This window comes from Varanus komodoensis, unplaced genomic scaffold, assembly GCF_004798865.1.
Source record: "Varanus komodoensis strain SLA01 unplaced genomic scaffold, ASM479886v1 scaffold1, whole genome shotgun sequence".
In the NCBI taxonomy this organism is placed as follows: Eukaryota; Metazoa; Chordata; class Lepidosauria; order Squamata; family Varanidae; genus Varanus; species Varanus komodoensis.
Window position 1 is genome coordinate 133412596 of NW_025335268.1, and position 23633 is coordinate 133436228.

The 23633-nt window shown below is 40.5% G+C and overlaps 1 protein-coding gene across 1 annotated transcript in view; it reads left to right on the forward strand.

Annotated features, from left to right (window-relative positions):
* Positions 1-8704: 8704 nt before the first annotated feature.
* CAMK1G (calcium/calmodulin dependent protein kinase IG) overlaps positions 8705-23633 on the forward strand; it is a 33020-nt gene continuing 18091 nt past the window's right edge. Inside the window, exons 1-3 of the mRNA XM_044446974.1 lie at positions 8705-8836; positions 21307-21435; positions 23144-23218. Coding sequence (XP_044302909.1) covers positions 8715-8836; positions 21307-21435; positions 23144-23218 — 326 coding nt within the window. The 5' untranslated portion in view covers positions 8705-8714. The remainder of the gene's footprint in view (positions 8837-21306; positions 21436-23143; positions 23219-23633) is intronic.

Below are 23633 nucleotides of genomic sequence, written 5' to 3' on the forward strand. Positions count from 1 at the left end.
CAAAGCAAGCCTTTATAGCTCTCACCACCATGCACTGAGTACAGTTAGGTGTTCAGTCAGCCTCACACTTATGCCACTGCTGCTTGTCCAGTGTGTTTCATCATTTGGAGATTTTCAGGGAGCCTGAGAAATAAATTCAATTTTAATTTCAGGTAGCGGATTCCAGAGACACTATTTTCTTATATTCACTCCTCTGTGTTAAAAACCAAAGTCTAGTCCAAAGTGGGGTAGAGGAGTGCGTGTGTGTGTGTGTGTGCACGAGTGCATGCACATGTGGCAGTGGTAGGGAATCTGAACTGTTTCGTTTTTTTCATATCAGCAGTAGAGGTGGGTTCAAGCCAAATCCTACCTATCAAGGTAACAAATCATTGGCGAGGTGTTTAATTATAAGAGATCCATTGCCCTGAATGATGACCTAACTGTGGACAGACTATCTTCAGACCCCAGAGTTGTTCAAATTTTAGGAAGCAACTTAAAAATTTAGTTGCACCCATTATTCTACATTTTGAATTACAATCCAGTGATTAAAAGATAGCAATTTATTATTTATGCACTGTATAACTCTTGCACTTCACACTGTTTGGAATTTTCCTGGGTAGCAGGGAGAGTAACAGTATTTCTAAGGAAAGAGTGTACAGGAGGTGCTGGGGCCAAATGGCGGAGCACCAGCTTTGCCTGCAAAATGCCCCAGGTTCATTCATCAGCAGTTCCAGGTGGGCAAGAAGAACCCTGGAAAGCCACACCTATCAGTATTGACAACAGTGCAACTTTCAGAGGGTGACTCTGTTTTATCACATATTTCAGTTCACTTAATCCAGTGAATATAGGCCCACAGACTAGTAAAGCTGGGTTTTGGAAAGACCTGAGAGCTCTACCAGGCATACTAGGCTATGGGGACCAATGTCAAGAATCATTGGTGCAGCTAGGTATGTTTAACAAGACATAATAGTTGCACAGTATTCTCCCTTAAAACAGTCACATGTACTGCCGTATTTGTGACGTGCACAATTAAGATTCCTCTTTTCTCCCCAAGATCACACCTCACCATGGTTCCGTGTTTTACAAATGCTTCCGTTTTTCCCAGTACCTGTCTCCAACAGGGCCTTTGTGAAATCAGCCCCTTCAACTGATTCTGCTGTGCAAGTGGAACTCCCCAGTTGTGCAATGGAGATGGAATGCTTCCTCCAGGAATCCCCCTGCCTGCCAAAATTGGAAGCACTCCTCTAGAGCAGGACAAGTTTGCAAAGATTCCTTAAGTGACCACAGCTGACTTGCCCATCATTTCTGGATGCTTCCAGATGTGCTAGAAGTCTGTTGCACAAGCAGCAGGACCCACTGGTGAAGAGGAATTGTTAGGGGTATAGCACCCCTTTGGATACTGCCCACTTTTTACAGAAGAAATTCTCTTTCTATTTAAACTTGGTTAAACCATAGCATTGCCATGACTACAGGGGGGGAAAAAGAAATAGTAGCTTGCTTCTACTGCCCTGATGCTAAACACATGAGCTTAGGAACAAACAACATTTTGTTGTAGGAAAAAGGTAATCTATGTTTAGAGCACAATATAAGAAACTTGGCATCTGAAACTATGTAAGAGTCTAGATAGCCACTGTTAGTGTGGAAGGCTGTTTTTAAAAGGAGGAGTGATGCCCAGGCACCTAGTGTTGGAAGCATCAGGCTAGCTACCCAAGGTCCCAACAGCAGACCAGGTCATAGGAGAGCCTAACATGGGTGCTGAGGTCTAGCTTTAGCTGGACCTCTACAAAGAATCAATATATGCACCCTCATATATGCACAGACATACAGGTATCAGGATCTAGGACATGGGCAGCAGATATGAAGGACTCAGGCAAGTGAGAGCCCACAACTGAATGGCAAAGACAGATAACAGGCCAAGATCAAGAGCACATAAAGTAACCTAGCAAGGACATAGCCACAAGAGGCAAGAGTTCAATAACCAGAAAAGCAATTTAAAAAAAAAACCCACCCACCTTAGAGCAGGATAACCAAGGATGCTTCAGGACCATCAAGGCAAGAACTAAGTCACACAAAGCTCAAGCAGGCATTAACCCACACTACACCACCCAAGAGACCTGCATTGCTGAAACTGCTTCCAGCCGAAGAGTTTGCTTATATAGCTCTTCCTCCAGGGCTCCCAGGTGTTCCTCATCAAGGACCTAATTGTTACAGCAGCATCTGGGAGGGATAACAGGGCAGTTATTCTGGTGGTTGACAACAGATGGAGTCCTGGAGCTGCCTGGATTCTGACAGCAGATAACTGGGCATGGGCTTCCCTTCTATGGAGAGATCCACTTCTTTTAAAGGACTAAAAAGTATTTCTAGATTTGCATCTATATGTATTAACGAGGCCACTCAGCTATTATCCAGATCTTGTTTTGTCCTTTTTAGGGATGCATTTCCTCTTTTTTGGTGATGCATATGTGGCTACCTTATCTCCCCATGAGGCAAAATGAAGACAAAATGAAGTGGTAGAATGGAGTGTACAACTTCAGGTAGGTCTTACATTGTTGATAGGTCACCTATATTAATTTTTACTTTGTTAAAAATTAGCATGTAGAAAACTTGAAAGTGCATACAGGGACAAGCTGGACTAGAATATTCAGTTCCTATGTGTATTCTTTTTAAATTATTAGGAGGAAAGTGGAGATGGGATTTGGCAAAGTATTCAAAAATTATATCCTCCTTCCCATAGTCCAAGCGATACAGTTCAGTCTATCAGCTCAATGCATCCCCTCTGCTATTTCATTCTGATATAATTCCAGTCCTAAATTTATCATTATGAACTATTGCCAGAATGTTCTGAAAAGTAATGTTGTTCATTGTGTAGGCAAGATATTTTAATTTGTTAATGTAAACTGTTGGCAGTGCCAGAAAAATGCTATTGAAAGTTATATTTGTTGAACAATTTCTATACTTACCTAAAAGCCAAAAATGAACACAAAATATTACACTCAAAGTGTTGGCACAGGGCAAAATAAACCTTTTAGAATGACGACGCATCAGGTGACTTTCAACTCCATATTCCAGTGGTCTTTCCAAATTGCTTCCAATACGGTAACAACAATATATTTACAGCCTTCATTAAACTGCTTTTCTTCAAATAGACTGAACTACAACTCCTAACATCCACATAAGACATGCTAGGACTTGTAGTCCAACACATCTGGAGGGCACCAGATGGGGAAAGACTGTCCCATTACTACTACATGAAAACTGAACGTTGGCAGGAAAAATCATCGCATGTCTCTGAAGTGTAAGGTCAATCGGCCCTCGGGCTCATCAGGACTTGTTCTCTGCTCAAGTGGAATGAGACATAACAACCAGGTGATCATATCAATCAGTTGGTACATTTCGGTTGTCCTTACATGAGAATTTGGCTTACCAGATCAATAGTCATTTTGGATACAAACCTACTTGCTCTGGAAGCATAGAACAGCTTCCTAGCGTAGAGTAGCCCTAAGGTTGGTGGCATATTTCTCACTCTCTCCCTGGACTCTCACCACACCTTGTTCCTGTTATTCAGGGTATGCAGCAATTTCACCAGGCCATTTAGTTCAGGTTGGGAACATGCTACATCTTCCCCCAGGAACAGCCAGAAGTTCTGATACCCTGCATGCTACTGTTCTATAAAGCAACAGTATAGCTGCCTGCAAGGTCATGGAAAAGAACAAGCTGCTGGAAGATTATTATTATTATAACATTTCTATGCCGCCCCTTGCCGAAGCCTTGGGGCGGCTTACAACACAATAAAATACATTGAAATACAATAGAACATAATAAATTACCACTAAATACAAAAATACAAAAAATACACTGAGATACATACATAATAATATAAAATTAACAGTATAAAATAAGTAAATAAATATAGGAGGAGAAAAGAGAAGGAAGAAGAAGTTGCCCTGGCCAGATCATATGTTTTAACAATTAAAATGATGTTTAAATAAAAAGGTCTTTACCTGGCGCCGAAAAACCAGTAACGACGGTGCCAGGCGGACCTCTTTGGAGAGTGAATTCCATACACAGAATGGATTTGCATTAAAGTGAAAGGGCTGGCTACTGTACTGCACCCCAAACAGTGTGGTGATGCTCAAGCACAGAAAGAGTCAGTTTGAGGAGGTGAAGTAGGAGTGTTGAGCCTCTTTTAGCACAAGAACAAAATTTCATTTTAAAGAACAACTCCAGAACCACATTCTAGTGATAGGTGAGGCGAAAAGGCAACAGGATTGGAGAAATACCAACAATGGCAACTTAAGCTCTTCTACTAGTCACTGAGCTTTTGGGAAGACACTCAACTTTTAGAATGGAGGGGAAACCCTAGAGAACTTGTGAAACCACCAAAGATTGAGGTTGGTGGGAAAGCGGGGTAGGCATCTGGGAAACCCAGAAAACTGAATGTGGTCCTCTGACCTCGATTCTGCATCCCTGAGAAAAAGGGTATACTAGTTCCTTTGAAGTGAAGCCACTTTCAGAATGAGTAGGATTTCCTTCTGAGTAAGGCTTTGCCCTTGATATCCAAGTCCAAGATCTCTGGATTAACTAGTGGGGTAGGGTGGGAATCAATGGCAACAAACTTTGCTGTGAATGTGTAACTCAGCCACAGGGAACAGTGTTGAATTTTGTGATGTTTCTTGGGCACAAGATTGCATAGATGAAGGATGATGTTGATTAGAATTGCATACCAGCAATTATTAACAATAAATGCTTTCCATTAGGAATTTTGTACTTTTGCTAAAATGTGTTCACCCACCCACACAAAAATATATATCACAAGTAAGGCAAAACAGAATTTACTAAGACTCAACAGTTCACAGAGGGGGAATACACACTTGAATGCAGAGGAAGACCAATGCACATTTTGGCCTTTAAGAAGCTGGCAGACTGAAGTAGTCATTCTTCAGCAGCTGAGTCAATTTCTTCTTCGCTACACTTAAATTAACCTTTACAGCCTGATGCTGGGGCACCAGAAAATCATGTAACCCTGTTCATTACAGGTGGCAAATGAAGCTTCAGTGGGAACTGAAAATCTTAACTGCCTGTCAAAAGAAGTGATCATTTGGCCTTCATGTGCGTGTGTATTGGTATATTTTGGTATATTTCCAAAATATATATTTTTGGAAACTGTACTGATTTCTGTCTGCTTATGATGTACCTTTTTTGCATAAGATTCTATCTGGTAACTGGCAAATTCAATCATGTGCTTAAAGGCTTTCATTTCTCTTAAAAATTGAGAAATGGAGCATGTGTGAACCTTAGGGGCAATAAGCATTCTTTCCCACTCTGTTTTCAGTGTCTTTGAACCAACAGGAGTGTTTCCAATTTTTAATATCCCTTAATATTGCTGATAGGAATCTCTTTTTAAACAGACAAATTATGGTTAAGCAACAGTAAAATTTCCCAGTATAAGGGGCTGTTTGTATTTAAAGGCTGGTTTGAGCCATTGCAGTCAGTGTAGGTAAATTGCTGGAGTAAGAATGCGAAGATGCAGGTTCTGTTTCCTACCCATCCATGAGGGTACCCCAGCTTATGCCAGGAATTGGCAACATGTGGCTCTCAGGATGTTGTTGATGGCTGCAATTCCCACCATCTCTCATCATTGTCTCTCAAGCAGCCGGGACAGGATGGGAAGATCATTGGAAATGATGAGGGCAGGATGCTCTAAAGTGGTCTTCCTCAACCTGGGGAAGTCTAGATATGCTCCCATTATCTTTAGACAGCAGGATGGATGGAGGAGCATGATAAGAGTGGCAGTTTAATATACCTGGAGGGCAGCAGGTTGGGAAGAGCTGCCCTAAAGCCATTTTTTTCTCAAAATGACTGCATTCTCAGGAGGCACATGCAGTTGCTAAAGGAGCGCAACCTTCTTCCCTGCCACTCATTCCAAATGGGCTATTCATTTATTAATCCATTTGATGTTTTACTGTACACTGGCTGGCTACCACTAGAATGGCAGCACTCCAAGCAGTTTGTTCTGAGTGCCTGTGTTAACCCAACCATGCTGAGAGCAAGCTGTACAGCCCTTCTTTTGTACTGAGTATTTGAACCCACTGGGACCTTAAGGTTCCAATCCTATGAATAGGTACATGGGAGTGAGCCCCAGGAGACCTGTGAACAAGCATTCATAGAAGCTGGTTGTTAGTTTATTGGGGACCACATGGGCTTGATCCCTTAATTTCTAGTTATTCAAATCCTGTTGCGCATTCCTGCAAAGATGAATGTCTTTCTAGCATTGAATGTACTCTCACCCCTGTGACTGCCACCTTCAGCTTCATGTCAGCACAACCCAATATAAGCAACACTTTTGTTTATCTGCTTTTCTGATAGTCCTAATGTCATGATGCATCCTGAGCCATTTGGATCAATTAGACCCATAATACATTTTCACCCCAGGAAAACTAATTTGAGAGCATTTATGGAGAGGATTTTTAATTAATTCCTGTTCTGATGGAAATGTTAACTCAGTCAAGTTTGGATTCTGCCAATTCTTTTCTGGGAGCATTAATTCTTTCCAAATTGCCACTATAGAAGCTATCCAGTTTTATGTGTGTTTGTTCTAAATTCTAGTGGCAGATTATTAAATTAGATTAGCATAGCCACAATGAGATCCTACAGCTCTTATAAGCAAGTATAAACTACAGCCATCACTATCTAAATGATTCTGTTAGTATCTAATATTCCCAAGCTTTGCATATAATATGAGAATGCAGAAAGCCATCTTACTAGGAATAACTTACCAAATTATTATGGTGCAGTTTGACAAGAATGAAAGTAAATGGAGTCAAAAATTTCTCTGTGGTTTTCCAGAATTGATTTACTATGGCAGTTGTGAGGATTCCTGTGCTATGCGTACAAATAATAGGTTTAATATCTTTTGTAGTATCAATTTAACGTACTGTCATGGGGAATAATACAGCTAGCACAGCAGTTGCATCACACATCATAACTGCAGGATCCTGTCTTGAAAGCCTCAAACAATTAATGGATCGGGGAAGGGAGCAACCTGTTTTGCTCTAGGTGCTTGATTGTCCCTTAGACTAGGCCCACTGGATGTCCTCAAAGGGACATTTCTGAAGTTCTTTAATCACCCTACCTGCACTGTCACCATGCAGTTAGGATATGCTAAGTACCTCTAACAGAGGTATAGCGAAACAAATCTTTAAGGAAAGGCTTTTTAAGTGCCAAGACGTATTTTTTCTGCTGAAGAATTTATGGCATGGCTTAGATTTTCAATGAGACTTGCAGGCACTCAGCTTAACGGACTTGTCTCTTCACACTTAGCATTCACAGCCACCTTAAAACCCCTGCTGTGTTTCTTAGAATGTGACTTCCCACTTTTCAGGAATACTGAGCATTATCGCATGTGGCAAACATTGTCACTGTAGTGTCTTAGGAAACAATTTTCAAGGCCTGGCCTCAGTCCACCAAACTGGGATAACCACAGGCTCCACTGAGCAAGAGGGAGTACACAAATTTTCCTTTTCATGTTGAGCCTACGTGTCCTTAAGCTCTAATATGCCTTGCATTTCTGGTCTTACTACTTCATGACACATGACTTCTTCCCTGACCCTGTCTTCTGGTTGGCCCTCTAATCCTGATTGCTTTTGGGTTCTGTCCAGACTGCTACCTAATCTAAGAGCCAGTTTGCAATGTCTCTCAACTCTGCAAATAATAAAAGCAGAAGAGGGGAACTCAACCATGCCAAAAATTAGATACTATTTGCAAGAGAGTATTTAAAGCTGGTTCCTGGGTCCAGAAAGTTTCAGGACTACTGGTCTACTTTTATGTATGAAGGACAAGCACAGAAAGGGTCAAGTCAGAAAAATCTAACATCAAATTGGGCATGGGAAGCCAGCAATAAAAAGTAGTCCTTTCCTCAAGAAGAAAGGAGGATTAATCCAAAATATCAGCACGTTTTGCAGTTGTAAAGTAAGATAACTTACAAAGGAAAAATATTTTTCTTCGTCAGTGACAGTGATAGGAAGAGGACCACACTGACTCTAATTGTCGCAGAGTTGTCATGTAGTAGAATGGAGTTGATTCACAGCCTCTGAGTCTGCTGAGGTTCCTGTGGCCATCCCAGTGTTGTTGGATGAATCCACCATGATTCAGCCCCAGCCGACATGATAAGATTTGTGGTCTGATAACATCTGGAGGTTATGTTCCTTCACCTCTATATAAGATGAAGTGGAGAAGGAACCCTTGTGCCAGTGTAGCATAGTGGTCAATGTGTTTGACTGGTACCTGAGAAATCTGGATTCTAGTCCTCACTTGCCCAAGAAGCTCCCCAGGTGACTTCAGGCCCTCAGCCTTGCCTACTTCACATGATTCTTGTGAAGCTAAATGGGAAAGGGAATGAGAATTAAGCCCCCTCTCATTCTTTAAGGGAAGAAGGCAGGGTGTAAATACAATACAAAATAATAATAATAAAAAAGAAAAGTTATTTTGAACCATCTCCAATCTTATGTAAAGCCACAGCACATAGTTCATAAGTAGGGGATCAAATTTCAGAAGCTACCTATAAAGTATCTGAGAACCTACTGAAGTATGCTAGAAATCTGCCTATAAGAAAGATGATAATGTTTTAATGGGTTAGCATTAGTAAATGCCTGTTCTAACTATCAAAGCAAAATGCTTTTTCTCCCCTTTTCTTTTACCATACCCTGTCAGAATTTTCAGCTACAGCTCTGGAGAAGATGGGTCACAATCAGGAGGAGGAGGAGGAGGAGGAGGCAGCGGAGGAAGAGGAGGGTAGTTCCTGGAAGAAACAAACCAGCAACATCAGAAAAACATTCATTTTTATGGAAGCTCTTGGATCGTAAGAATTTGTTATTACTTCTCAAATTATTTAACAGTTTCTGTACATTGCCTCTCCGAGCATCTTTCAGCAGCATGGAAATGTCACCTGCAAGAATAAAAGTCAATAATCAGGGCTGACAGATGACAGTAGCCTTCCTCAGCCTGGTGCTCTCCAAAGGTGCTAAATAGAGTCTCCAACATCCCAACTAGCATTTGCTGGAGATCCTGGAAGTTGAACTCCATCACACCCTGGGGTGGGTGCCAGTGGGGAAGGCTGTTCCGCAGGACCACAACACTCACTCCATAGCCTTAAGCCTTCCAGAAGTGGTAGGTCTGCAAGGACAGAACAGCTTTGAACCTTGCTCCTCAAGGCAATGGCAGTCAAGCCCGGCTCCTCATCTTAATTTCTGAACTTCTCATGGTTCCCTATCTCTGCTTTAAGGAAAAGAATCAGTGCCTGAACTTGGGCCTGGAAACTAAGTAGTCATGCATCTAGTCGCCACAGAATAAGTTGCATTCCCGCTTCTTTGTGTCCAGCAAATGGCATAGATAAAGCATTTAAAACTGTTTCCTGGCTCTCTCGTTAAGAATAAAAATGTGTATTGCATGTAAGAAAGAGAAGGAAAGGATTTGGTGACTAGACTCAATCATATAGACATATGATTACCCATGTTCATGGGTTGAGTACGAGTGGAATATGACATGCCATTGAACAGTGGATCATTGTTGAAATGTGGGTTATGTCTGAATCCAGCTACACTAACAGACCCTGACTTGTTAACCACTGGCAACCCAGGAAGAGAAACCATACTTTGCTGTTGTGTTATGAATTGTGCGTTATTCACCATGGTTTGTGTTATCTTGGCTGGGTGCAGACAACACAATACAATTAATTTTTAGATAAACAAGCCCCATCTTTGCACAATTTGTTCTTTGACGTGAACTTGATAAAAACAAATTTGTTAATTTAATATAGAAGTTGGAAAGAACTTGCAGTTTTAAAAAATTGAATGTAAGAGAAAGCTAAACAGAGATTCATTCATCCCTAAAGCTGCCTGAACATGAGCCAGTACCTTTCTTTAAGCTTTGCCTATAACATGGTGGTTATAAGGAAAACATGGGCAGCATACAGCTTGGTACATTGACAATGATCCAGAGAGAAGGGATGGGTAAATATATCAAATATGTGGAAGAACACATAAAGAAGCATGGAATGGTAGCAACTCCTTGTCTTTTGTGATTCGTTAAAGCTGAAAACATACAGTCGGCACAGGACATAGCTGCTGTGCTTTTACTGCTTCTTTCCTAGTTTAGCCCCACAGAAATATTACATGCTCTGTTCCATTCTGTTTGGTAAACAACTTAACTGTGTTTCCCATGTCCATGAATGGTCAATGTTATTCTTCACATTATTCTTGCATCTTTTTAAATTTTATCTTGGCATTTAAGTGATTCCAATATTGTACCACTCGTGCCATTTTTTCCTCTTCCCTTGCTAGTTATCTGGTCAGTTATCCCTTCCTAGCAGGACTCATTTTGCTCATAATGAAATTTTAAGACTACTTTGCTCACTGTGCTAATTTACATTTTTCCAAAGGTTAGTTTTGGAACCTTTTAAATGAAAGGTTTAAATTTCATTTAAATAAATTTTATTTAAATTTCATTTAAATGAATTTTAAATGAAGGCTCAGAATTCCTAAACCCACACTTTCTTTTTTTTTTTTTTAAATTGCTTGGATCTCTGATCAAGAATTGCTGAAAACTTGATGAATTTCCAGTGAACATATATGGACATCATAAAACGAACAAATGAACAAATTATAATCTGAAAAACTATTCTCTACTTGAAAGTTTTTAATTTATTTTGAAACACTTGTTCAGGAATAGGGTATAAATGTGCCTTGTAATTTAATAATTTATAAAACTGATATTATTTCTGACTAGTCATAAATAAGGATGTTCAAGGATTTTGTTTAGTCCACATTTTTAAGTGGGACAGTCTGAATCACATTTCCGGGGGTACTACATGGTTCAGAATATAGTTATCTGTTGGCCTTTGCATTTCTCTGAATTCTCACATTTAAAATGCACCAAAATGCATGTAAAATGCATACTATAGCTTTAAAGGCATACTTTAAGACAGAATGTCTACAGAGATGCATGTTTTGTGAAGATATACATTAAAATAATGAAAATGTTGTATGTTTTAATACTCATAGATTGATGCAGAAAAGAGAGGGAAAGGGCTGATTTCTGCCTAGGGTTATTTCCAGTCATTTTTGTACATGCAATTATGACCATGACTGAAAATAGCCCTAGTCAGAAATCATTTTGTAAATGGGCTGTTATGAAGGAAATTGTGGAGTGCACACTGTTGTGACAGACAACTGAAGTACAGGTTTAAAAATTTCCATAAGGGTTCTTCTGAAAAATTTCCACTACCACCACAAAGAATAGCCTAGCCTAGCCTAGCCTGTCTAGTTCCAGGTCTTTTCCACTCTCTTTTTCTCGCTCTGATTTCCTATTTCCTGTCTTATCTTCTATTTCCTATTTCTATCTTCCTATCTGTCACAACAAGCCATGTTCCAAGCTTTGATTAAAATTGATTCTAGAGTGATAAGCATCAGAAAACCTTTGAACCAAGTCTGATCCTAGTTTATTGTGCCGCGGCTCCACAGCAGTCTGCACCTTGCATTATTTGTTTATTAAGTGGTGTGCATGCCATTTTGCCGAGCATACGGCTCCAATCTACCCTGTCCCTATTCCCTTCATCCTTGCTGCATTTAGGATGATTGTGAACTTCTGAGGCAGAGGGCCTCTTCCATCCATGGGGGAATGGACATCTCCCATGGGCTGAAAGATGCTCTGCTTGACCCTGCCACTCTAAACATGAACTTGGCAATAGGGAAGGGGATGAAGGGAGATGAGTTTAAGTGGCTGTGCTCAGATTCAGTTTCTGTGTATTGTTAGGAGGAAGTACTTGACTGCAGAGAGCTTTGGCATGTGTGACTTTTATCTGGGTAAGATCAATGAAGAAAATAAGAGGTTATCATTGTGTACATATTAGGGATAGAGCCAACAGGCACAATCTAGATTCTTCTCCATAGACAGAGGTTTTCTACACTTGATGTTTATTGGACACTCGTTATTCCTTTTTAGGTTCTTTAGACAATGCCATGACACTCCAGTTTCACTTCTGTGTGTGTGTGTTTTAATCACCTTTTATAACCCTTTAAAGCAGGGGAAATTGAGCATTATATCTGAAAGTGACATAAAATCTATTTTCCTACTTGTAATTGCATTATCCCACTATAGGACAGTGTCACCTTCAGGTTATTTAACAGAAAAGCTGGTAAGGAATTTTTTCTGTGTAGCCCTTGGATCTCATTTCTGTAGATCTACTGAAATTTCTGTAGATCTTCTGAAAGTAGATCCAAAAGACTAACAGCATCATGTAGAAAGGCTCTTTCTCACACCCAAATACTGATTGCCCTTTGAAATGTTCTCTGCACAGGCCTCTGCTCTCAGTCTAGCTCAAGAAAAGAGACAATGTTTAGCATTCCAAAGGTCCCACATCCATTTTCTAGCAATTAGAGTTAAAAGGGTTGGGTAGCCAATAATGCCTTAGAGCCACTGCTGTCAGTCAGAATAGACACTACTTAGCTAGGTGGACCAGTGGTATGATTCAGTACAGGGCAGTTTCCTGAGCTCCTACCTTGCTTCTGAAGAAGGAAGGAGCCAAGAAGAAAATAATGATAGTACACAGTCCAAAAGTCTTCCAAGTGAGGCTTTTATGCTGCCTTCATCCTGTTATATTCACAGTCATTTAAAGGGAATCCATTAACTTCTGCTTGTGCTTCTCCTGTGTTTCTCACTGCTGCTTCTGTCTTTCTCTTTAATACAGAAAATCCACTTAGGAGAAAAAGATAGAACAGCTGCACAATGGCTCCAGATTTTTAGGGCTAGGAGTCTTCCATCTGGAAGGACCCTGAGTGTTGGGTACTAACATTTTCTTCTCTAAGTTTAAATTGTACTTATAAAACAGTGACATTACAAGGTAATAATGACACCTGTTTGTGAAAAACATAATAATAAATAATAGTAATAATAAAAATAACAACAATTAAATGAAAGCTTGGAAATGTTGACTTCGTTGTTAATTAAGAAACACAAGCAAAATGCTAGTTCAAATCTGCTTGGTTTGAAATGGATGTCAGACTTTGGACTGGAGATACAGTTAGAAGTATATAAGGAGGTTTGTTCCTTTAAATCCTTTTTTTTAAATTCTAGTGTAGTATCTGCTTTCTTTGCTCATGCTTTCATGCACTTGTGATGCATCCACAGTCAGCCTGAGGGATGAGATCACTTATCCACAGCCAATACCCTGTGGTGCAATATAGAAGGACTGCTAGAGAAAGCTTTTGTTTCCTCTGTGCCAGCTTGTTGATTCAAGTAGTCTAAATGTGGGCCTGTAATTATCTTAAACTGTTTAGGAATGAAACATGAAACAGATGCCAGAGCATCTGATCTGTGGGCTGATGATTTCCTACTCTCTTCAATTGTGAGGGAAAATGCTGCTAGAAGTCCTGACTCCCTCTCAAAGGAAGTGGGTGTTACAGTGGGGAAGTATGAATAGAAAGTGCAAATAAAAAGGTAAAAATCAAAGGGTGTACAAATCGAATTGTAGCACAATTCTAACACAAGGAAATATTCTATATGTCCATGAAATCTGCTGGTACCCAGTTCAGTGTGCCAAGTTGATTGTTTTCTCTTTTTTTAAGATAGAAAAAAACCCCACAATTTTCCAGTCCTCACACATGCAAATTTAAAAGACAGAAATGGTGAGAATTTGACCAGAAACCAGTCAAATCTAGAAAGCAATCCTACAATTAGCAATTTCATTGCTGTTTATTTAAGTAAATCTGCCTGTCCCATTCCCAGAACCAGATTAAGGCTCGAGTAAAGGATAGTCAGCCTTCCCCAGGTTGCTGTTCTCCAAATATTTTGGACTTCCATCAGCCCCAGACAGCATGGCCAATGTCCTGAAATCTTGGGGGTTATAGTCCAAAAATATCTGGAGGACACCAGCTTAGAGAAGGCTAGGATAGAGAGGCATTTATACTTCAGTCCCCACTGTGGTGACAGACTAGATCAGAACCTCATGGATACTCTTTGCATTAGAAGAAAAACTTCCATTGGTACACCAAGGTTATCTATTCCATGATTAAACTGCTCATATCACCAGAGAAATTAGTTTCACCTCCTCTGGTTGATGGGTGTGGGTTATGGTACACTTATGAAAGAAAGACTTCAGGAGGGTGAATTGCCAGCTGGGCTGTTCCTTCTTACCCTCAGGGGCCATTGGAAACAAATGCCCTAGCAGTAGGAGAGGAAAAGGTAAACTGCCACCAGCACCATCTTTTTCAATAGCCTATTTAGGAAAGGAACATCAGTAATCTTTATTAATTCTGTGTAAGCTTCTCTGGAAGCCTTGTTGCTAAAGGGGGAGACAAAAATACATAATAAGTTACTAAGATTCTAACTCTAAAGGAACGTCTGCGTCCATATATGCCCTCCCGCCCCTACGATCGGCAGCGGATGCCCTTCTCCGAGAACCCTCCATGAATGATATTAGGAGGGTGAGTACCCGAAGAAGGGCCTTCTCTGCGGTGGTGCCCCATCTGTGGAATGTGCTCCCCAGAGAGGTCTGCCTGGCGCTGTCATTATTTGCTTTTCGGCACCAGGCGAAGACCTTTTTATTTAAAAGTTATTTTAACTGTTAATTTATTATTATTGTATTTATAGATTTTAATATATATAGCCAAGATGGTACCAGTTTTTAAATTATTAATTTTTTATGAATGTTGTGAGCTGCCCCGAGGCTTTGTTGAGATGGGGGCGGCATAGAAATGTTTTAAATAAATAAATAAAATAACTCCAGAATTGTTAAAATATCAGTACAAAGGACAAGAGATGCTTGGTTGAAGGGGTTGTAGTGAAGCAAGAAGGCCTTACACTTTGGGTTAATATGGATAGCTATACTTAGACTAGATCCACTGAAATAAACAAGATTTAGCACTCAGTCTATCAATTGCTTCCTTGCCACTCAGAAGCCCTTGCTCTTGTTCTTGTTCATTTCATTTCTATGCAGCCCCACAGCTGAAGCTCTAGGTGGCTTACAGCAGTTTTAGAGGCTTTTGAGTTTTCTGTGCCCTGCCAGTATGAAGCTAGCAGGAAAGAGGAATGGCACAAGTGATCTTCACCTCTGCAGTTTCTGTTTTTTCTAATTTTTACTGTACAGGCTCTTTAGCCCATCTAGTGAATATGCTTTAGGGAACAGAGGGAAGGAGACTGGAGACAGATCAGGGAAACTTGTATCCTGGCCTCTCCAGTCTCCTCCCTTTTCTGATCTCAGTCACTGTGGTTGTCCCCTTGCTGGCTGCTAGCAGAAAGAACCTGGGGTCAAATCTCTAATATTCCCTTCTGAGATTGGAGCATTGTCTTCCGACTGGAGGGGTTTCTTAAACCATTCTATGGTCCCTGGGATGATTGTAAAAGGGCCAGAGAATTGTTCTCTTAAGGTAGTAAATTTAGTTGTACTAAATTTAGTGGGTCTGGAACCAACCCCTGTGCAAATGAAATATGTGAGAGGAATGTGTGCATGTGTGAGGGAGATACAAAGAAGGTGCTGTTTAAAAAAATGTCCATACATTTTGAAGGTCTGTGTTTGTTGAAATTATGATTTAGTTGTGTATCTTTGTAATTCAAGCATAAACAGCTGGGTGAGCTGAATGTGAAATGATGCTGAAGGATAAATATGACAGTATTTTATACTCAGATGACTGTTCATTATACTTTTTTCTGCTTCAAATAGGAACTAAGGGCTGTGAATTGGACAGACAGCATGCAAATGTTAATATAGATTGCCACAAATATAACATAAATCTGGTTCTAAAAACGGTGGAATTTCCCACTTCCCAGAGACCATGGATAGCTTTCTGATAAATTGATACATGTAGCATGCAGATCATCACCTGCATTGTCTCAGGAATGAAAAAATGGTTCTGGGAGAATCTTCCTTTATTACCACACTTTCCCGGTGCCCCTGTTTCCACACAGCTTAACTGCTGCTCAGATGGTGAGAATTAATAATTATTGACCTGATAAAACAATGATATCACAGATGGCCATGTGTTTGTACCTACACATGCAAAATCCTTTAATAAGATTGCAAGCTTAAAACAGTTAAAAATACACTTCCTACAAAGGAATTGAGGTCTATAATGGATGTTCATTAATGATGTCTTAAGCAGGCTATTCAAGAACTGGTTAACTAAGGCCAGAGGTATAAATATAAAGTTTCTGCTACATTAACTGGTCATTTCCCATTACAGCAGGATTTTGATAAACCTGCAGATACATTAATCCCCATAGGCAGGTGACTATGTACAGCAGCATTCCACAAACTAATGTCTCTCAGTTTTATTAGATTGCAACACCCAACATCCCCAGCCTACTACACTTAGAGAAAGGTGAAGTACACAATATTGCATTAAACAAATTTTCACCATCACCATTATAAACCTTGGTCATCCACTTTATGAAATGTAGACTGTAGCATCCTACAACTATTCCAAGAATGGCTAGACCTCAGTAGAACCTCTGTCCTGACTCCTTTCTGGACTTACTGGTTTTTCTTTCCCTTGGCCTCAGAAATGAAGGAAAGAGAGAAAAAGTTACTAACCATCCAGGTCCTGTTTCTGTTTGTCAGTCTTGCTTCCAAGCAGTGGAGTGCCTGGATGAGCTGCTTCCTCCTCGACATCCCAAGTCACAACTGCCATTTTATTTATTTATTTATTTATTTATTTAAAGCTTTAGATATTGCTCAAATCACCAACAATACTCTGAATGGCTTACAATAGAGATAAAAACCATATAAAGATACCACATAATATATCTTTGATAATGGTAAAACATCAAGATGCCTGTAAAATACAGCCCACCATAAACAGCAATTAATGAGTAGATAATAATAATCCACAAATATAAAACAGCAGTTTATCTGCAGTAAAAACCAATTGGCAATATGAATAAAAAGTATAAAATCAAATAATCATTCTTCACAGTTAAAATACCAGGAAAGTAAAAAGGGTTGGCATCAGGCATACCTCCCTGGGGAGGTGATTCCATATTTGGAGTGCCACAATCAAGGCATTTCCCTCATGACCACCTTCCTTGCTTTTTTTAAAGGTGGCTCCAACATCCCCCAGAGTCTGCTTAAGCTCATGCCAACTGCTTCAGTGACTCCATCTAGCCACTTCATCCTCTGCCATCTCCTTCTTCTTTTGCTGTCAATTGTTCCCAGCATTCAACTCTTCTCCAGGGAATCCTTCCCTCTCATTAGGTGGCCAAAGTACTTGAATTTCATCTTCAGTCTCTGGCTTTCTAAAGAGCATTCAGGGTTGATCTCCTCTAGGACTGACTGGTTTGATCGCCTTGCAGTCCAAGGGACTCTCAGGAGTCTCCTCCAGCACCACAATTCAAAGGCTCCAATTCTTTGGTGCTCAGCCTTCCTTATGGTCCAGCTTTCACAGCCATACATTGCAACTGGGAAAACCATAGCCTTGACTATATGCACTTTTGTTGGCAGTGTGATGTCTCTGCTTTTCAGTATGCTGTCTAGATTTGCCATAGCTTAGATGGAGTCACTGAAGCAGTCGGTGTGAGCTTAAGCAGACTCTGGGGGATGGTGGAGGACAGGAAGGCCTGGAGGAATGTTGTCCAGATGGGTTGGACATGACTTTGTGACTAGCAACAACCTGGAGAAGGACCTCTGTAGATTAGCATTCAGGAAGGTGTATATGGGAGGGAACATTCCATTAGATACACAGGCCAAAGCCATTTAGGGATTCATAAAGGTTAAAGGTAAAGGTTTCCCCTTGACATTAAGTTTAATCATGCCTGATTCTAGGGGGCGGTGCTCATCTCCATTTCCTAGCCAAGGGAGCCAGCATTTGTCTGCAGACAGTCTCTGTGGTCATGTGGCCAGCATGACTAAACACCAAAGTGCACGGGACGCTGTTACCTGCCCACCAAAGTGGTACCTTTTTATCTACTTGCATTTGCATGCTTTCGAACTGCAAGGTTGGCAGGAGCTGGGACAGAGCAACGAGAATTCACCCCGTTGTGCAGATTCAAACTGGCGACCTTTTGATCAACCAGCCCAGCAGCACAGCAATTTAAACCACTGAGCCACCTGCAGTCCTAGGGATTCATATGTCAATGCAAAAACCTTAAAGCAGGCCCAGATTTCAATTGGTAACAAGTGCACACGAAGGACTAATTTGTCCTCCATGTGTTGGAGCAAATAGTGCAGAACTAATAACCCTAAACACAGAAGTATCTTTGGTACAAAAAAGAGTTGCAGGAGGAGAAGTATTACCTAGTAGCCAAGTGGAATCCAGCAGATTTCTTTTTAGCTTGGGTTTCTTGTATATAAAAAGATTGAAATGTTCAGTACGTTCTGTATGGTATCATTGTGTTAGAGGCCTGACCTAACTTTTTTCCCTAATGTTTTGTTTTGTTTTTACTTCTGGCTGCTTAGCCAGGGAACCATCTGTTTCTGATCCAGTAAAGTTTGCCAAGTCCTTCACTTTCTGAATTTGGTCTGTTTTATGAGGTTGCTCTTCCTGACAAAGGTGGCAGGAAGTAATGCTTTCTTCCCTCACTCTGTTGTGTCCTGGGAGGGAAGAGCTAGAAAGCATAGGAGATTTGGTACCGAAAAGTCATGGACAATGCTGGCATTAAGAGGACTGAATGATTCAGCCATCTTTGTAAACACTTCTAAAAGCATCAAATTTCCATCCCAATTTTTCACCCTGAAAAAGTGAAAGTTGGAATTCCAGCTGAGCAGCGGTAATTAGAACTGTAGGCACAAATGAGTTGGGATGTAAGGCTATTTCAGTGCAGTATCATAGCCAGAAAGTTCAAAGTGAAGGTTGAAAGGACACGGAAGGGAGTGTCCTAAGTTCACGCAAACTATCAAACCTCTAAATAAATGTTTGTATGGGATGTGAAGTAAGAAAGCATGTTTACTTCTTATGAAGTGATACTAAGCATACCACATTCAGTGGAAAATAATACTCTGGGCATCCAGGCTGTCTTGTAATATATCCTCTGCTTTCTAGACTTGGTGCCTTTATTACCACATTTTGCATGAAACATGGTTTCTACATATAGTTTCCCACAGCAAATACATAACAGTGTGTATTCTGAGGTCCCCAGATATGCATCTTCAGCCATCAAAAATGAATTCAGTGCTCCTTTTTATCTCACACAGACATGGATGTACACACACACACACATGCACACACACTCACTTACTTCTACAATCATAAGCCTCAAAATCCAACTGCTTATAAAAATGACACATACTGAATTAATAACCAGAAATGTGGCATCAGGAACTCACCCCACCATTCTGTACACAAAAATGCAGGTCTTTCTTTGAATGTGGTGGGAAAAGAGCATGCAAGGATCATGTTCTCACTGGGGATATATTCTGACATTACACTGACTCTTCATTCACATGATACACCTCTATCCCTCAAGTATCAGTAGATATAATATGTACTTCATGTAACTGTGGAATCCTAGAACTGACTACAGGCTCATTAGGAAGGCCTATATAAAGGTTTAGGATGATGTCATAGTAAGTAGCTAGTTTCTGTAGCAAAGTGCCAAAGTCTTTGTTATAGCATACAAGTACTATTTTTAATTGGGACACATTTGCTGACAGTATTTCAAGAAATGTTATCAGGGTCCTTAAAGCAACTAAGGCTATTATGTGTTCCAAGAATAACAACATGACTTGGCTTAGGCTGCATCCTACTTCCCCTTGGCTTATTTGGTTAGCAAGTGCTGGATAGTTAGTAAGGACTTTTAGGAGGGTGCAACTTCTTGCGTCAAGAGCTTTGTCATCTCTTGGCAGTTATGACTTCTCCTGCATGCCAGTTGTATTTCCAGGTGGTGGAGATCTGCTTAGTGAACATAATTGGAACTGTGCATCGTGTGGCCAGACTTCCATTTAGTTACTGGGTCCTCATGATGCAACAGCCCATGAAGCCTCTCCCTTGCTGGTGTCATCCCTGGCCCCAGTGCCATCCATTTTACTTTCCTTTCTGCAGAGAAGCATGGAGAAAAAATTTGGATGGTGCACAGTCAAGCAGCAGCTGAATCCGGGCTTCTTGAGGCACTGCTCATCATTCCAGATGGGGTGACAGGCAGCGCACAAAGCTGAATTCCCAGAGCTCCCTTTGATTAGTGATCAGACTAAGCTGCAGGGATTACTGTTTAAGGTGCTCCCAAAAGGAGGGGGAGCAACATGCTAAGGGGATTTCCTATAGTTTCTCCAATCACTGTGTGCAGCCAACAGCAGGTATTCTTCCAAAAAAAGTGTCTTAGAGCCCTTGAAGGTTCTGCAGACCAAATAGGGAATCTCTGGAGTTTCCTTATCCCTGATGAATGATAAACCCAGAACCACATATGGAAGATGTGGCTGTCAATGAGCATGCTCATTAGGGTGTGAAGGTAGACTGAATCCTATTGTTCTTTTCCTGTTCCAGCCTAACTATTAGTGTGACCAGGCAGAAAAAATCCTGCCTTTTCATAAGGCTTTTGCTACATCAGTGGTTGTGCATTGTAGGGAAATTCCTGATAAAGAGCATGACAGCTAATATGTGGAAACAAAAAATCTGATTTATTCTTACTGTGCCAAATGAATGCCCAGATCATGATAGTCGTATAGTTTACCTTCTAATTCGTGATGTGGACAAAGGCAGGGGAAAGGAATGGATCAAGGTGCAGGTCTATGTAAATATAAGAGACTGGGCATGGACTAGATGCAAAGCCAGCCCCTCTTCCACTTTCCATTGAAAACTGCTATGCTGATGCCATTTTCACATCCATCAGTACAAGTAGGTGGTCGCAGGTTCAGGGAAGGGGAATCTCCTGATTGCTACTCTGGGCAGCTGCTGCCAGTCAGGATGGAAATGCCAGGCTTGAAGAATCCATGCTCTGACTCAGTCTGAGGCAGCTTCCAACATTTCTAAGTTTTTTTTCTAGATTTATACATTGCAATTTGTTACCAAGGAATATGAAATTTCTGTGGAGTTGCTATATCACAGCCCACCTAACTACCATTGCTCCATGCTGCTGTTTTCTCCCTAAATTTCCTACACAATCACACGATAAATAGAACAGCAAATCCCACTGGGTATTTAGGCAATTAATATACTTGCATTTGTAGCCAAATCCCCTGCTCTAATTACTAATGCCATCTGCTTCTAAAAAGACTGTTAATTTATTAGTAAATACCTTGCTGGCTATTTGGGAGATGACATTTTTCACATGTGTTGTGTGATAATTTGCTATTAAGACATGCTGCTGAAACCAAATTGCCTCTCCTTTTATCTTTGTTTTCCTTTACAGAGGTGCCTTTTCAGAAGTTTTCCTGGTGAAGCACAGAGCCACTGGCAAGCTTTATGCTTTGAAGTGCATTAAAAAATCACCAGCCACTCAGGAAGGCAATCTTGAGAATGAAATAGCTGTGCTGAAGAAGTGAGTACAGTCAGGGTGATGAAACAAAGCCAGTTGCCATTTTGAGTGCTTTGCAAGTAGGCTGCAAGAGGTACATTGATAGAATACTGAAGGGCATCAGTCAAAGACTCACCTCGTCAGGGGAAGAAGATGCTGCTGCTACAACAACATTCACCAAAGAGAGGAGTGCTTAATCATTTTCTTTCTATCCTGGCCAACATTGCAACCCAGTTATAAACAGAACGTAATAACAAAAATGTAAATAAAACTACAATCCCCAAATAATCTCTTTTTTCAATTTTTAGGTTAGAGTAATTTTATTCTGCTCATTGGGCAAAAAGGCTTACAGAGCATTTTGCATGCAACCACAATAGCAAGATATTCCCTGCCTGCAGGATTACAATGTAAGAAACCATGTTGCACAAGAGAAGGGGGATGAAGAAGGAAGAGGAGGTAAATTATTTTTCAGCAGGGTTGGTAGAATGGCCATATTTTCCCTCTCAGCTCCTTCAGTCCAGTCTTCTGCAGTGGATGCATCCTGAGATGGTACACAGTTCAGAAGAAAATCACAGCAGCAGTAGTAACAATAACAACAAATGAACAACTTACTGGCATGGTTTTCAAACTGCATGGCAACTTTCCTAGGGGTTTATCTAGAAGCGTATCCTTTTCTGTATCTCTTTATGAGGCTTACTACCAGGTACATGGGTAGAGTGTTACAGCGTTAAAACGGTTTATTAGATTCCACTAACAACTTCAAACTTGGGGCATTATACTTCTGTAGAATGCTTGAGATCTCTAATGGAGAAATCTCAGCATTCACAGGTTTCTTTACTACCACCTAACTGATATAAAACCTATAACGGTTTTTGTCATGTAGCAGTCATTTTTCTGTAAGTCCTTGTTTCCAAGCACTATATTTGTTTTCTTGAATGAGCCACTCTTGAGGCGATCAGTGAATATCTCCACTTTCCCCATTTGGAAATATACCCCAATCCAGGTAAAAGAAGATGGACCCCATGTCATGATGCAGCATTATTTAGATCTGTTGCTCAACTGCCTAGAAGTTGATAGTTATAAAATGGTGATACTTTGCAAATGAGATCTACTGGCCAGTATAGCTTTTATAAAGGATGGTGTTCAAAAGCAGTAGCTCTTGGATTTTTATATGGTAGAGGCAGAAAGAAGAGGATTATTTACTTCCCGATGGGCTTCTGTGATTCCCATACCTTCAGCCTGATGCACCAAAGCAATGTTTACATTCATATGAAGCCAGAGAGAAGAAATGTTTCTGGAGAATGTGTGCTGCTATCATTCATGAGAACAGAATAGGGCAAGGAAAGAGGGCTGCCATGCTCTCTAATGGCTTTGCTACAATGTACATAGCACATAAGATCAGTCTTAAACCAAAAAGAAAAAAAGAAAAGAAAAAGAAATCTTTTTCTGTGATTTCCTTTTCCCATGACTATTCTGCAGGCAGTTTTGATTTCAAGTGGGTGGTAGAGTCACTTGCTCTTAGAAGTTCAGAAAAGCTTTTGTTCTTTGAATGGTAGAAATTCACAGTGTGTTGAAAATAATTATTTTCTTCATTGTGTAGAAATCAGTCAGCTCTCTGGAGTACTGGAGTTTTAATCAGAATGACAATATATCACAAGAGAATAATTGCTTTTAGTAATTTACCCTTTCTGATATTTCCATTATTATGAAGTATTTCTGCCTCTGATTGCAGAATAAAGCATGATAACATAGTGACTCTGGAGGACATTTATGAGAGCACAACTCACTATTATCTGGTCATGCAGCTGTAAGTATCCACCCATGGCTTGTGCAGCAACAATGTGATGGTTATGCTGTACATTTCATGACATGCAAGTATCAGGCATCATCATACATGGGAGGGATCCTGCCATATAAGGTAGCCTTAAAGCAGAAATAGGAAAGATGCAGCCCAGGGGCACATAGAGCTCTTCCAGTCCCCCAGGGCACTCCCTGATAGCTCCATAATTGGGCAAAACCTTTCCAAAAATGATTAAAATGTTCAAACCAAATTATATCCAGGCCTGCCACTGAGCACCAAAAAGATTAAAATCAGCTTGTTTGCAATCTAATTTTGATCCTTATAGGATTCCATAGTTGCTCTGGACATCGTTTTGCTTGATGTTGCCGCTCATCCACCTTCCTTCTGCATGTTTCTGACACCTGTGAAAGTGGGTGCAGCT